Below are 16475 nucleotides of genomic sequence, written 5' to 3' on the forward strand. Positions count from 1 at the left end.
TGTTTTTGTAAATTCTGTTTCATTTCCATTTCAGACTACAATATGCAATTAACAATTGAACTAACACAAGTTGTGACAAATTAAAGTCCGAACCAAACTGTTAACAACTAAAACAACTACAATAAATTACTCTCCTAACTTTAATTGCCGATACATTTCCCTCAAATTTTGTTTAGACACAAGTTATGAAAAAAACATTACAGTGACAGATTCCACATATGAGATTGTAACGATGTTGCCAGTGTCGACTTTGCTGAGATAGCATAGGGCAAAATACATGCAGTTTTCTGCCGTCTGTCATTTTGTTTCCTTATGGAATACTCTTCAAGAGGGGTAAAAGCCTCCAAAGTATGTGTCATAATTAATATAAAATCAATGATCTCTAATGCCACTAGTAGTGGTATCATTAAAAATAATAATAATAATATTAATATGACGTTGCTATTTGTCATTAAATCAAATTAAGCCTACATATTAGTAGCGAAAAATCACATCAAGAGCAAAGGCTACAATTATAATAACTACATAAAGCATGATTGTCCAACAATTAAGTGCACTACTCTTAGGGTTCACAAAATGTAAACATTTATTTTTTCATCTCCGTGACAGTCTAACGTTGTCTGCAAATTGAAGTATGTGCATGACACAGCGGAAATAAAGTAACATTGCAATGTCCAGCCAGCCGTTTTTTTGCTAAACGTTTGCAAACACATTTTGGTTGGTGGTTCCAGAAATGGTCATTCGGTTTAATGTGTAGCATAAAAATCTGTCTTCCAAGGCAGTGTTAGTGACAAACCGCTGGCTAAACTTACTCCAGGGGAAAAAACCCTGTCCCATCTGCGCAGGTGCAACAGACTAAGCAGTAAACCAGCCCCAAGTTCAGCCAGCAAACGTTTCGCTAACGTTCGCGAAGTTTTTGATTGGTTCCCAATGACACTATTTGCTTTACCATGAAGCTCATAATCTAGTCTAGCGTTTGCCAATAGTACTGCGCACGGGTCAGTCGTCAGTTTACAGAGCGTGGCAATAGTAAAATAGTATTAATTTTTTGAACTTCGCGGAAACTGGTAGTTCCGTTTCCAAATGTAAATTCCGTTTCACAATGGGAATTCCGTCCGTTTTCCGCGATTGCGGAAAATCACTGGGTCTACTATGCTCATGAATCAAAACAAAACATATTTTAAAAACAAAGGCAATGAGCAGTAATGGACGCTGTATTCGTGGGAAACTTAAACTTTTCCTGAAGAAATTAACCCATAGTAGCCGAGCTATACATTCAGACAAAAATATGAACTGGAGTCTGAGCAACTGTGGCGAAAATAGACGTCGGAAATGAGGGTAGTAAATGTCGCATGTGACGCCTTGTTTTGCAACCACTGAGTTTCCGAGTTCACTTGAATAAAGCATAAATATTTAGATAAATCTTGTAGCAGAACATACTTAATGTTTTTTCAGTACTTTGCAAATGTAAATCTACGTTTGTGTAAAATGAACGGGTAAGGTGAAGTTAGATTTCATTATAGCCCTACGCCATAATCGTGATGGTGCGATGCCCTCTAAGCATACATGAATATATTTATTTGTTCTGCTTTATTAATAGTTTTTAACAAATAAATTATGATGCTCAATAAATTAAAAATACAAGGCTGCAATCGATGTACACACCCTCCCCTCCTGTTGTTTACCAAGCCTGCACTATTTAAAAACATTTGCAGAGTAACAGAGCTCATGTTAAGAGACTTCTCAGCTATGAACAGGGTAAAAACATCCCAGATATGTTTTTTGTGGCAGAGTGTTAAATAATATACTCACAATAATGACAAATGGGCCAAAATCCATAAACATTTTTAACCAATGCCAGCCATAAAAGAATGGCTCAACAGATTAAAAATCCCATGCCTCAACTGGGATCAGAACCCAGTACCTACCAGACTGTAGACCGATGGCCTAACCACGACGCCACTGAGGCCGGTCAAGTGGTCACTAAGACATACATTAACACAATAATTATATTTAGATGAACAAGTGTACACTACGAAACAAATAACATAGTTTAAATCAATAAATGGACACTATTTAAAAAATAAAGTTTAAATCAACAAGTAAAGAAAACAGTGAATACTACTGGACAGACATATATACATTTAGTACTTCTGGATAAGTGGTGTAGCCTATTGGCAAAGTTCTCTTATTTGTGCAATTAAACCAATTACTTTCAAGATTATTACATTATTAAGCACTGCATTAAATTAGATAGGAGTAACACAATTGGTTACCTTAAGAAGTATGGGCAAGTGGAAAAATATATGGGGCAAGTAAATATCTGATTGGCACTTGTCCTGTGGCAAGTATTTTTTTTAAATAATTTTGAACCCCTGACAGGTCATGCAATAAAATAGTTTTCTAAATGAATGAAACACACCCCATCATGAAAAATACATCGGCTATCGGATGTCAAACTAAAGTTTGCTTTTTTGAAACAGAACAAACGGTTCAAATTTTATTATTGTGCACACTGAGGTTGTCATTTAAAAAACTGGTCTTGGCTAACTTGGTTTTTTTCAAAAGTAAAGTTGTTAATCTGAGTATTGTTACAATCATGTGTGATAGTCATTGTTACCATGTAATCATGTCCCAATGTTATGTATTTGTTATTTCTTCTGTTTTATTTAGGAGATAACTATTAAACATTAACCTTAACAGGGGTGGGAATTGGTGAATTGTAAAAAAGAGGAAATCTAGAGGGGTCCCGGAAATTCTTGAAATCCTTGGCTAAAATCTGTGCCATCTGAAATTTTTTGGAGGAAAGGACAATTAAAATGCGAGGAAATGCAATGTTCCATGAGAGGAAAACAGCTGATTCGAGGAGAATTCCCACCCCTGCATAAACAGTTAACTTTGCCTATCCCACATTCTAATGATCAATGTCATTAGGTTTGCTTGTGTTATTGTGTTTCATCCTGGAAAACAACCTAATTTAAAACCTTTCATATTACAGAACATAGTCACCATCAATTTACATTACTTACCAATCCAGATGTTTAAATGGGATATTTCAGTACATGTATACATTTAAGTTAAATTTACATTTTAATTTTAAATTGGCCTGGAGTAATTTCTTATTTTCTATAAACATGCCCTAATCTACAATTGAAAAAGCAGGAAAAGTGACTGCTCCCTTCCCAGAAGAAATGGGAGTAGTGTGGTCAAAACAGGCACTGTAAACATTTATCGGTAAATTTCATAGCATTTTGTCATTTTCCACGTTCATTCAAAAACATTTCAAATTCAGCACTCAGTTCAAATCATAACATTTAGTTATCAACTACTATTACTTCAGGTAATAAAGTCTAATCAGAACAATTGAATATTTTAATTAAAAAGAAGTTTGTTTTGTTTAACGACACCACTAGAGCACACTCAATATTTTAATTAAAAAAGCGATAGCATTAACTTATTTAAGTTACTGATAATTAACGTGTCGCTGTTTTGTTATAATCAAAATAATAATTAATTTTTCCTGACATTACTGAAATAAATCAACATCACTTGACTGAGCACTGCATATGGCGCTGCACTGTATATATGCGTTGTTGTTTAGTCTGGCACCCATACAACACAGGGGTGGGACGTAGCTCAGTGGTACAGTGCTCGCCTGATTTGCGATCAATCTATGATTCCCGTCGGTGGGCCCATTGAGCAACGGGTGTAACAAAGGCCGTGATATGTACTATCCTGTCTGTGGGATGGTGCATATAAAAGATCCCTTGCTGCTAATCAAAAAGAGTAGCCCATGAGTGGCGAAAGTGGGTTTCCTCTCTCAATATCTGTGTGTGGTCCTTACCCATATGTCTGACACCATTTAACCGTAAACAAAATGTGTTTAATGCATCATTAAATAAAACATTTCCTTCCTTCCATACAATATACTGACCAGGGCCCCCTTCCACGAAGCGATCTTAGCCCTACTATTGTCGTAAATACTGTATAATACTTTATTTTCGCGGGATCAAATTTTCGCGATTTAATGAAAATGAGTCAATTCGCGAACATTTATTTTCGCGAATCCCCCAACCCCTAAAAAAAAAAAAAAAAAAAGAAAAAGAAAAAATTAGAAGTAGTAGTACTGATATCAATAATTTAGATTTGAAAATGGAACTTAGTTTTGCCGGTTCACCGGTTGTGAGGCTAATCTGTAGAACAAACCCCATAATATGCACACACGAGTAGGCCTACTGTACACAGTAGAGATCTACTGTATTGAGTAAAACCATAAAACAACAGTTTTCCTACTTGAACCAATCAAGACTTTTATTGTTTACAAGCTTATAAACTTAGAGAAGGTGCTGACCATAGTTTTTCCTTAATCCTCATAATTGTTGTAAAAACTGAAACCGAAAACAAAACGAAACGAAATTTGAAGGCACAAGCTACTAGTGCTCAGTAACTGAATTTGATTGGTAACAATACTAGTAATAAATTTAAATCAAAATAATAATTAAAAACGATTTGTGATTGGCTAACAGGCAAAATCTTTAGTGTAAAGTCGCGACGTGCATTATGAATGTAGCGCTTACATTCATTTCGAAAATGTATCTGCATTGGTAAAGTTCTAAAATGTCGTTGTTAAAGTGGCTGAATACAGTTCAGAAACCAAAATTATCGGGTTTACCAAATCCTAAAGAATGTTTGTCTGCAGAACAAGCGATATCTTTTGAAGCTGCCAATAATGCCACCGAACAGGCAGAAACTACCCTATTTGACCGGAAATAAGCCCAGGGGGCCAAGACAACTCATTGTGAGCTTAGCATGGGGTGGGCTTATTCCCAGACAAGGGGCCAGTTTTGTTGAATTTTTTTTTAATAATAATTATTAAAATAAATAACAATACTTAAATGAACTAGGAAGAAAACAAAAAACGTTCAGTAGCACATCTATTAATTAGTGTTCCATTTGTTATTAATAAATAATAATTGTTTATTAATTAAATTGTTTGTTTTTTTTACTAGTATCTAATTATCAGAAACACACCTTCTATGTTACAATTAATTACCAGTGCTGTTTATTTACATCCAAAATTTAATGCTGAGAAGACTTAAAACAACAGCAATTAACAACAAACTCAATAGCGTATACACACATTTTCTGACGCAGGCAGCCAGCTTACACTACAAAGAATTGTCAATCTAAGGTCATTGTTCTTAGCCAATCAGAATAAGGTATTTGCTTAATTAGCATTAACTGCGGACCCAGTGTGGTGGTAAAAATAGACATTGGTTTTTAGTTCATACTTGGGCTTGGATACTTCAGAGAAATACTGCAGGCATGAAATTGAAAACAATGTTACACACTGTTATTGTTAGACTGCTAAATCTCACTGGTGGTAAAATATTGTGATACATTTGTGTTTAATTATCTGCAGGAGGTATGACCTTTTAAATGAACTTTGATAAACTTGCAATTTCATGTTATTTATAAGGTGACAAAGTTGGGGGTGGGCTTATTTACGAATGAGGGCCTAATTTCTTAAATGCTATCAAAACGAAGGGGGGCTTATTCAAAGACATGGGCTTATTTCCGGTCAAATACGGTAGTAGTAAAGTAAACCCAAGAAAACGTAATGCTTACGGTCTATATGACGAACAAACCCGTGCTAAGATTGCCCGTTATGCAGTCGACCACGGAGCAACAAGAGCGGCTCGCAAATTTACTGTTGATCTCGGTAAAAAACTGAATGAAAGTACTGTTAGAAGTTTAAAGGCATCTTACTTAAAAACGACACGGATTACTAGTACTAATGATGGCAGTTCGTTAAAGTCATTGCCGAAAGGTCAACGTGGACAGCCTCTTATGATTGGAAAGTACGACGAACTGGTGAAGGAGTGGGTGAGAAGTGTTAGGATGCACGGAGGTGTAATTAACACTGCCACTGTGACCGGCACCGCGATCGGCATTGTGAAGAAACTTGAACCATCAAAGTTGCGTGAGTTCGGTGGGCCACTACAAATTACAAACACTTGGTCGAAATAGTGTTTATCCTGGATGGTCTATGTCAGGCGGAAAGGGACGAAAGGAGTAAAAAAAGTGCCCAGTGATTTCGAAACGTTGAAATCACAATTCATCGAACGTGTGGAAAATGCTAAAAGTGAAAATAATATCCCTGATGAATTGATCATCAACTGGGACCAGACCGGCGTCAACCTGGTGCCTGGCAGTGACTGGACATTTGAGGAAAAAGGTGCCAAACAAGTGACCATCGGTGGGAAAGATGACAAGCGCCAGATTACCGTCCTACTGGCTGTCTCGATGGCTGGAGAACTCCTCCCACCACAAGTGATATATGGCGGAAAAACTAACAAGTGTCACCCACGTATAGAATTCCCGGAAGAATGCAATGTTACACACACAGAATCACACTGGAGTAATGAAAATTCCATGTTGGAATTCTCTGAGGAAATTGTAATTCCATACATGAACAAAATGACAAAAAATTTCAAGATGGCAAATGATCAACGATGTATTGCTATCTTTTACGTGTACAAGGCACACCAGTGTAAGGCATTGCTCGACAAACTGAAAAAAGCACACATTCAGGTAGTGTTCATTCCGGCTGCGTGCACCGATCAGCTACAACCTCTGGACTTGACATTCAACAAAAACTATAAGATGGAACTAAAAAGATGTTTCCAGGAGTGGTTCTCGGCTGAAATAGTGTCCAAGATGGAAGAACAGGAGGATAGCGGTTCAGAATCTTCAGTGGACAAAGTACAAGTTGACTTACGTCTGAGTACAATTAAACCCATTCATGCCCAGTGGCTTATTCGAGCACATGATGCTATGAAAGGAAAAACAGATTTAATACGAACAGGCTTCAGACTTGCAGGCCTTTGTGACAAATAAAAATAACATTTTGAATCTGAACATCTATCAATAATATTTGTGATAAGCCTAGTCCGGATTTTTTCAATTCCACATTTTAACATGTGTAACTTCCGTCGTTCAACACGTGTAGTCACTATCTGATGAACTGATCGCTACAACTTGTCAACTTGAAAACGGCATAAAGCTTTTTAATGTTAGTATTGTTTTATTATGTATGTACTTTGCATCATGTTCTTGATTTAAAGTTTTAAGCAGATTTTGTGTTTTGTGTTGTTTTTTTCCGTGACAGGAGGGACATTGCATTGTTACCATTAGCCTCGATAATTAGAAACTAATGAGTTATAGTTGAACGAGACTATATTTTTTTAGTCGGCCTTTATTTTCACGTAGAATATATTTTCGCGAAAATAAATTCCACGCGAAAATAAAGTATTATACAGTACCTACCATCGAGACCTTAAATTTGTCCTACGATCGTCAGCCCGTTCCATGACGCGGCGTAGCTTACTATCGTCGTAAGTTACAGTGAAAAGTTACAATTGGTACGAGGCAGTTGTAAGCCACTAACGTAGCTGTCAAATGGCAGTTAGATGATGATTTGATCATTTTCTAAGAAGGATACTAAGAAGGATCGATGAAAAACAGTCTATGCCTAACGACCTTCACACGAAAATAAGGGAGATAACTCTCATGTCTTATGCATTCGGCAATTATCGCTTACCGAATAAATTGACAAAGTTACTTCATGGTTGTCCCATACCAATGAATACATCTAACATGTTCCTAAAAGTCAGTAAACAATTTATTATTTAACTAATTCGCACTTCTTTGCAAAGAATCTATTAATAATTAAAGGGGCACTTACGACTACCATAAGGTTGCTTTGTGGAACGGCTGTAAAGTTTACGGTGCCAGTTGTAAAACTCACCTTAAATCACTACAGTTAACCTTAGCTACAATTCGTTCGTGGAACGGGGCCATGGTGATATGTCAGCTATGACACTTAAGACGTTCATGTCTTGACATCTGTTGCGTGATTTTTTTTGGAAATCAGATTAAATCCAAAATATTTGGGTGTCTTCGACTTCTAATTCCTGCTAAAACCTGTGACTTGTTAATTTTTTTGGGCGAAAACTCCTCCATTTTGCCTGCTAGATTAGGGCCTGCTACAAATTATTCCGAAACACACAGACTGACAAATTCCTCCACTTGTTATGTGATGAATGGATAGACAATATTAAAAATATGTTTCCCAACACAACTGGGGAAACTATACCCAAATTATGGCGTAAAACAATGTGTAAACAGATTATATAATTATCTGTACTTGTTTTGAGTAACAAAGATTTTTCTTACATTTTAGCAGTGGACAGATCGTTTGCCTCAATAAGCTGTTTGAGATTTTTCCCACTCTTGTCTTCTGCATGACCACCATAGCAACTGTCACTCACTGAAAATAGAACAAGACTCTCAGGGTTTCTGCCAGAAATAATGTTTTGGGTATGGTGCTAAAGAATTGAGTTTTTAGAATGCAGGTTCTGAAAGAATATAGCAAGAGCATTATAAATAAAATTAAATGTTCCATTAAAGTATATCCTACAGCTGTTAGGCTGTGGATTTTTCTCCCCTGAATCGACACATTAACCATACAGTAATCATTTAAGAGTCATTGATTTTGTCAAAAGGTCAACTAAAAAAATCAATAATCTGCAAACGTTTTGGGTATGGCACCATATACCCAAATCATATTTTTGGGGGATGGCATTTTACCTGTTTTACCCTCTGGCAGAAACCCCGATTCTATATACTGGTAAACTTGTTAATACCGGTAATTTTCTTTTTCTTTTTTCTTTTTTTTAATTCCAAGATAGCCTTCTCTATTTTTTCTTATACATCCATGTGAGAGATTACTCATTATAGATCATTTTCATCTTGATAATTTTTTAGATATGTGACTGCTTGCTCCACAGTTTGGACTTGGTCACACAGCCATACCATCCAATAACAGTGGGGCCAGTGGATTTGAACAGTCAGTGGCCATGGTGAAAAATTCACTTGCCCAATTTTAACTGTTGATAAAACCAAACAAAAAACAGTAAATTAAAATAATTAACTTTTCATGTACATCTTGCCTACTGAGATCATGTTCAATCAATTTGTCAATTTACACAACAGATAAGCTCATTAGGCATACTTTATAGTCCATGGGCCAGATACCGAAACCCCCCCCCCCCCCCCCCCGGGATTTTTGGAGACAAGTATTTTTAGATACCTCATTATAGATGAATTTAATATCTGCTTGTCTGCAGCAAAAATGTTGGTGGATTAAAAAAATATCGCCATTTGAATGGGGGTACCGTTGCACTTTTTGTGTCCCAAAAACACTAAATTGAAAAATTAAATATAGTGATAAAGTTGTCATCCATATAAATTTTTAACAGATATAAGGCCAAAATAAATTATATTCATCCTATACTAGATGTTAATAGTAACAAACCAAATAACAATGCAATATGTGGTATGAATAATGATATACTCATCAGCAAAAGTTAAGCAATGCCTGAAATGCATTATTTTCTATATTTACATATATTTTGGGCTGCTTGAACCTTTTACTATTAAAAATTGCACTGTATTTAATATATTGAGGCATTATTATTCAAATATGGTTCAGTATATCTGCCTATACTATACTCAACAAAATTAATTAAGGTCCAATAGATATTTTAGCATTTTCCTTTAAATATGGTGGAAAAATACAACTTCTTCCGTTGAAAGTTGTCAGCATTGTGGCATGTTCTTAAACTTAATGACTTAAATAACAATTTTGAGGGAACACAATGACAAAAAACATTCTGAACAAATGTGTAACAAATACTTGCCTAATGCTCATTTCAATATTTTTCATAAGTATGTGAAATACCCAGTTTTTTGCGTGTATAACCAGTAAAAGCTTACTGAAACAATGTATAGAAGCCATATATATGACCAAAACATGCTAAAATAGCCCTTAATTAATTTTGTTGAGTATACATGTATGTGCATCAATATTATGAATATGTCCCTCTTTACTAAACACCAGTGTTAAAAATTTAGTTTTGTGTACCTACCATAATTTCTTTTGCATTACATGTACAAGTCATCTATCTCACAGAAGTTCATCTTATACTAGTCTGTGTTTGTAATATTTTTAGATTTGCCTTTATATTTACATTGTGCTTAACTTATGCTCAGGTGTATATAATTAGTTTTTACATCAAATATTGTCTAGGAAAGTTTTGACTTCCTTTCATATTCCTTTGCATTTTCATGCAATTAAAATATGTCTATCATGTTCACAATTTCTGATATTCTCCTTCTCCAGACTCTGCTCTGGTTCCTCCATCAGTATGTCCATCAGCGCTCATAGTATAATATCACTATTTCATCTCTAGTGTTCCTTCTAAAATTTCTCAGCCATATGACAATTTGGTTGGGGAATAGCCTGGACTGCCAGGCATGACTGATACCAAATGACAACTTGGCAATTTGTTCTCTTTATGTGCATTCTCAGAGCATTCTCAGTGAGTACATACATGTAGAGTGGAGAAGGCTAATTTATACTCTACTGTAGTTCAATATTATCATCATTGGTTTGGCAACAAACATTTCCAGATATTTCTCAAGTCATGATGTTTTTGTATGTTATTTGCACCTGCACTCCCATAGAGAAGGTATATGAAATGATCTGCTTCTTAAATATATGAACATAAATTTTTGCTGAACTTCCATGAGCTAACAACATTTCAAGGAAGTTTTGGTGTTGCTTGAGAAGATTCAAAACCTCCAGTTTTCCATTCTGCATAAAAGCACTGTTTGTATCATAGCCAGTAATGGCAAGCACAGCTGAAATTGCTAGTTAGTGTCTTCCCCGCATCCTTTATGATGCTGTGCACATCTATAAGATGCCTCTTGTTGCCAAGTTGAGTGTATAAAAATGTTTGTATCTGGAATGGTGAACTGGCAGCAATGTACAGACATTGAAGTATAATCTTTGTTTCTGCATCTTCTTGTGTACTTTACAACACCCTCAGACATGGTTTGCTGAGGGAGGAACCAAAGGAAAAATGTACACTATTAGGCCTATTGATATGCTACGTTGGAGCAAAAACGACAACCCACGATACCAAAGTGATCATTTTCCTTTCTTTGGGACTACGTAATTGGTCAGTTCTGTGGTTTTAGATGGAATAGTCTACTTAATCAATAGTTTTACAGAACTATTTACAGTAATAAACCATGTCCATTACAATTTTAGGGGCGACAGGTAATATTCCACAATACCGGTATGTATTTTTTTGTCTAGACAATTAATTGGCTCGTCTGGATACCAATCAAATACATACCTGCCAATCAGGAATCACAGGTAGAAGCAACTAACAGCATAGACCAATTAACTACGAAAACACTCCGTGTATCATTTCAGTACATAGGTTAATGCATGGGCAAAACATTGTTAATTGTTTCGACTTGTTGTGTAGCCACTTTGACAATGGTATTTTATTTTGTATTGAAAAATAATATATATAGTGCTGGATATACTTATTGCTGGCTTACTGGGATGTGTATTATTACAGAACATTGCAATGTATGACTATTTATCATCCCGCAAAAACCAGGTAGATTGTGTTTCTCTAGTTCTAAGGCTCATTCCTGACGTTACGCGTTAAGTATTACGTAACCACCAGCTCGCCAGAGGGCGTACTCACGGAGATGGTACAAAATGGCTGCGCCCGTTATATATAATAGCCGTCACATTTAACCGTTTTATTAATTAACTATACAATTATACGTGTTGATATTAAGCAATAATGTGCATTATATATCGTTGAATATGCGTACCAGGCCAAATGCCTTAATTGTCTTCTTCTTTAAGTTGGATGCCAAAAATTAATCGAAATTTGGCAAATTTTATCAGAAAACTGTAGCCAAATTCAAGTAACATTTAGCTATTTAAAATTAGAACTAGTTTTTTTTAAAGGACATATATTCGCCAAATTCAACTTCATTTGTCACATTGTAATAATGATTGATAAGGATAGTCTACAAGTAAAAAGAAAGAAAGGTTTTATTTAACGACGTACTCAACACATTTTAATTACGGCTATATGGCGTCAAACATATGGCTAAGGACCACACTGATATTGAGAGAGGAAACCTGCTGTTGCCACTTCATGGGCTAACTCTTTTTCAATTAGCAGCAAAGGATCTTTTATATGCACCATCCACAGACAGGGTAATACATACCACAACCTTTGATATACCAGTCGTAGTGCACTGGCTGGAACAAGAAATAGCTAAATGGGCCCACCGACAGGGATGGATCCCAGACCGACCGCACATAAAACGAGCACCTTACCACTGGGCTACGTCCCGCCCATCTACTTGTACCGTAAGTAAAAGATATACATGTACAGAAGACCGTGACAGCCCTATATACCACCAAACAAGGTTCACAAGTAGAGGTGTGCGGTATTACCGGTATTACCGGTATACCGGTATTTTTTTCTGTCGTGGTACGTACCGGTACGTTTATTTACTGTACCGGTATACTTCGGGACTTTCCGTGGACGATGACTTGACAGAAACTTCCGAGAAATAAATTATCAGTGTCATGAAACAAAATACATAATTTCGAGATATTATTTAAAAAACATCCAATGTTAACGATTGTTTGTGTTCCATTAACAAATCTTTGAAAAAACAACGGAATTTCCCAAAGTATTTAGAATCTCAAAACGTTGTCACTAACAAAAACATGGTAGATGACGAGTTTGTTGTTCGCGCAACATACGTGCGATATTGGTCATTTGCAGGGCTCGCCCTGTTGTTCGTCAAAGTCGCAAATTACGAAAAATAATAAAAACTGGTAAAAGAATTTTCGATTTGGCGAAAAAAATTAAGAAACTTTTTTAATGTCGATTTTTAGTCACCAAACATGCTTTCAACCAATTTTGTTCGACAGATATGCCTCGCAGTATGCATAAGCGCCATTTGTATGTCCGGGTGACAGTCTACTATTCAGTAGTGAACTGCTTCTCGTAAAGCTACAAAATGCGATCAAATAATAAGAAATACTGTTCAAAACATTTGCATTGTTGATACTGAATGTTTTATTACTAGCTAAAACAAGGTTTACTTTTTATTTCTCACGTTTCTAGCGTTTTGTCGTATCAGATAATGTTGTAAAATCTAGGTCACGTGGTTGAGTTCATTTTACTGAAGTGGGTGCGTTGATGAGGATTACATATTGTTTCTCACATATACACAATGATTATTAGTTGAAATTTTCAAAGTTTACAGATTTAATTTTAAACATATTCAGTGGGGGAATTATAATTTATTGATGCTATGTCTACTTATATAATATTAGAACAGGCATGATAATCCCTCCACCCCTGGTAGATAAACATACAAAAGTCTCGGATCACGTTGCAATGAATTTATGAAACTGAACACGTTTTTTTCCAGTTGTGAAGACTGTCACACGCCAATGTTTTGAGAACAATAACATACAATGACGTTTTCTTTGTCTTTGTTTTGGGTGACTGGCTATAATCTTGAGTTGGATACGAAAACAATTATCAACAGTATTCAGTTTAAAACATACATATAAGTTAGGAGGAGGGGAGTTACGTACTTTAAAAAAAACCCACGAAAGCCTAACTATCTCATTTGCATTCATAAAATAAAATACTGCCAGTGTGGCTATTTTTTTTCTAAATTGTTTTTCTTCTAGGAACATGAATTCATTACCAAAGAGATTAAAGATACAGACCCATAGCACATAGCTTATATATATATATATGGCCCATTGGGCCTGTGGAATTGGCATGATATCTGGAGGGTTGGGGACGTATGCAGAGCCTCTAGTGGGGTGGCACAGGTTACATTTTTTATCTTTATATAGAGCAGAACAAAAACATTGGCTACTGAATGTCAAACGTTTGGTAATTTTGATATATAGTCTTAGAAAGGAAACCCACTACATTTTCTCATTAGTAGCACATGCCACGACCTTTGCTATACCAGTCGTGATGCACATACATAAATGGGCCCACCGACTTGGATCGATCCTAGACCTACCACGCGTCCAACCGAGTGTTTTACCACTGGGCTACGGCCCGGTCTAGACATCAAGGGTCATTCAAATATTACGTAACGCTGGAGGGGTGGGTGTATGTCCTAGCGTTACAGGTGGTGAGTAAGTGTACTGAACAGTGTTACGTAAAACACTATTTTTTATTACTTTTTTTTTATTTTATTACTATTTATTTGTTTATTTTGTCATAAACACTGTTTAACCGTAACATATTAACGTAGGTAGTAATAGCTAGTTGGAAACACAAAACAATTATTATAAATCGATTTGAAATACTTGTGCTAGTAAACTTAGCTTAAAACGTATGTCCCAAATGTCCGATTGTCACTCTGTAGGCAGTGATGGTTTGGTTGGACCTGTTCTCAAGTAACTCATTCCATCATAAGTGGTTAGCCCAAGAAGGCCTACGCTGCTGTTCTAGAGCTAGACGGACATTTGAACAGTTATCAGTCAGAGATAACGAGTACACAGAATTTCTGCCTACCACCGGCCAGGCTAATATTCCCGCTCTAATACCACAATGATCCTATGTTTGACATTAAATACCATTACATTGATAATATTTGAGTTCGCGATAACAAATATTTCACATATTAATCACTAATGCTTGTAAACAAGAATATAAAATAAATTTAGTAATCTAGATAATAATGACTGAAATTGACACACTACATGGTTTATTCAGACAAATATAGGTCTATGAAGTTTTTTATTCTTAAAACTAAATTGATGTTAAGACGATTTAACTTGAACTAACTTGAACAATAATAATTATTATAGAAAACTGAAAACATAAAGAGACTTTTATTCATCTGTTATGTTTATTTCATTTACATTATAAGGTCTTAAAATACAACATGGCTCTACAACTATGTTCTACCTATAAGTATTGGCTATTCTCTAAATGAGATTTTCAGTCCTGCTTCAGCGCCCTCAATAGTTTAAGAAGTAGCAGGCTACAACAGTGATGATAGCAGGGGGCAAAGCGGGGGGTCTGGGGACCCTCCCCTAGAAACATTTGAAAAATCAAATTTTGATGTGAACTAATCGCATTTCAAGACAAATAAACAACTATTTTGGCACCTTGTTTGGATCCCTTTTGTAGGAGACTTTATTAAAGAAGAGAAAGCACTTTTTTTTTTTACCATCAACGAAAAGTAAGCGGCGGCAAAAGCTGTTTCAGGCGGCGATTTGCCGCCGGAGACCGGGTACTTTTGAGGGCTCTGCTGCTTAATGCTTACTCAACTTTAGAGAAAATAGAGTGTAAACTGAATCAGTCAAAATCTTTACTGGTAGGTATATCATTGTAGTATGTCATATGTGTTTGACCACTAAGTTCAAAGGCACATAAATGACATTGTATGTTGAGCAATTATTGTATCACTGAATCGCAGTGATTAGTATGCTGTCATTACCGTGGTATACCGTGGTACGTTTTTTTTCGCGGTACCCAACCCTATTCACAAGTTTACAACACAAGACTTGGGACAAAGTATACATTATTTTTCTAGTAAATCCGATATAGATACACCATGGCATGTGGACAAAATACTGCACACAAAGGCCTATTAATCAAAGTGCCGACTTATTCCACATGTGGCAACCAGTATAAATGTCATTGCCGATACCAGTACCAAGTACAAGTGTGTAAAGTGTTTCAGTTGCTAAAAAAGTAAGAACAAAATACAATTTTTATTCTTTGTATTCAAGATTGTACAATGGTCAGGAATTGGGAGTTATTACCAAGGGAAGTGAAATGTCCAAACTGTAAAGATAACTTAAGAAAATAATTAGTATATAACAAAAGAATCACAATTACCCACATTTCCGATTTCAGTGTAACAAAAAGGTGTGTAAACAAAAAGGAAAAAAATCAGGTACCACTAAGAAAAGGGACTTGGTTTGAATCATCACATCTGTTGTTGCGACGTAGTATATTAATACTATATAGTTTCAGCAGAACATGTTCTTATGAATTTGCTCAACACAAGACAAGTATTCCTGAAGAAAAAACTGGAGGCAAAAAGAAACAAACATCTACAGAAACAATAACAGACTATTACAATTATTGCAGAGAAGTTTGTCATATTGAAGTAGAAAGAGAGAAAAGGTTGGTTTTGTTTAACGACACCACTGGAGGACATAGATTAATTAATCATCAGCTCTTGGATGTTTGGTAATTCTGACAGAGACATCAGAGGAAACCCACTTTTATATGCACTTTCACACAGACAGGAAAGCACATACACAGCCTTTGTCCAGTTGTGGTGCACTGGTAGAAAGAGAGAAAGATAACGTAATATGACTAGGAGGCAAAGGTTGCATTGTAGAAATAGATGAAACAAAGTTTGGAACACAAAGACATGGTCAAAAGTCAGTCGGTTTTCGGCATTATGTCAAGAAATGAAAGAGTTCTTTTTGGTTCCTGTTGCTAAAAGAGATGCTGACACTA

General features: G+C 35.9%; 1 protein-coding gene across 2 annotated transcripts in view; it reads right to left on the reverse strand.

The window, feature by feature from the left end:
- The window catches only part of LOC121370940 (gephyrin-like), a 162554-nt gene that overhangs the window by 130066 nt on the left and 16013 nt on the right, over positions 1 to 16475 (reverse strand). For both annotated transcript variants that reach the window (XM_041496489.1, XM_041496488.1), the window contains exon 2: positions 8239 to 8332. In XM_041496489.1, coding sequence (XP_041352423.1) covers positions 8239 to 8332 — 94 coding nt within the window. The remainder of the gene's footprint in view (positions 1 to 8238; positions 8333 to 16475) is intronic.

This window comes from Gigantopelta aegis, chromosome 4, assembly GCF_016097555.1.
Source record: "Gigantopelta aegis isolate Gae_Host chromosome 4, Gae_host_genome, whole genome shotgun sequence".
NCBI lineage: Eukaryota > Metazoa > Mollusca > Gastropoda > Neomphalida > Peltospiridae > Gigantopelta > Gigantopelta aegis.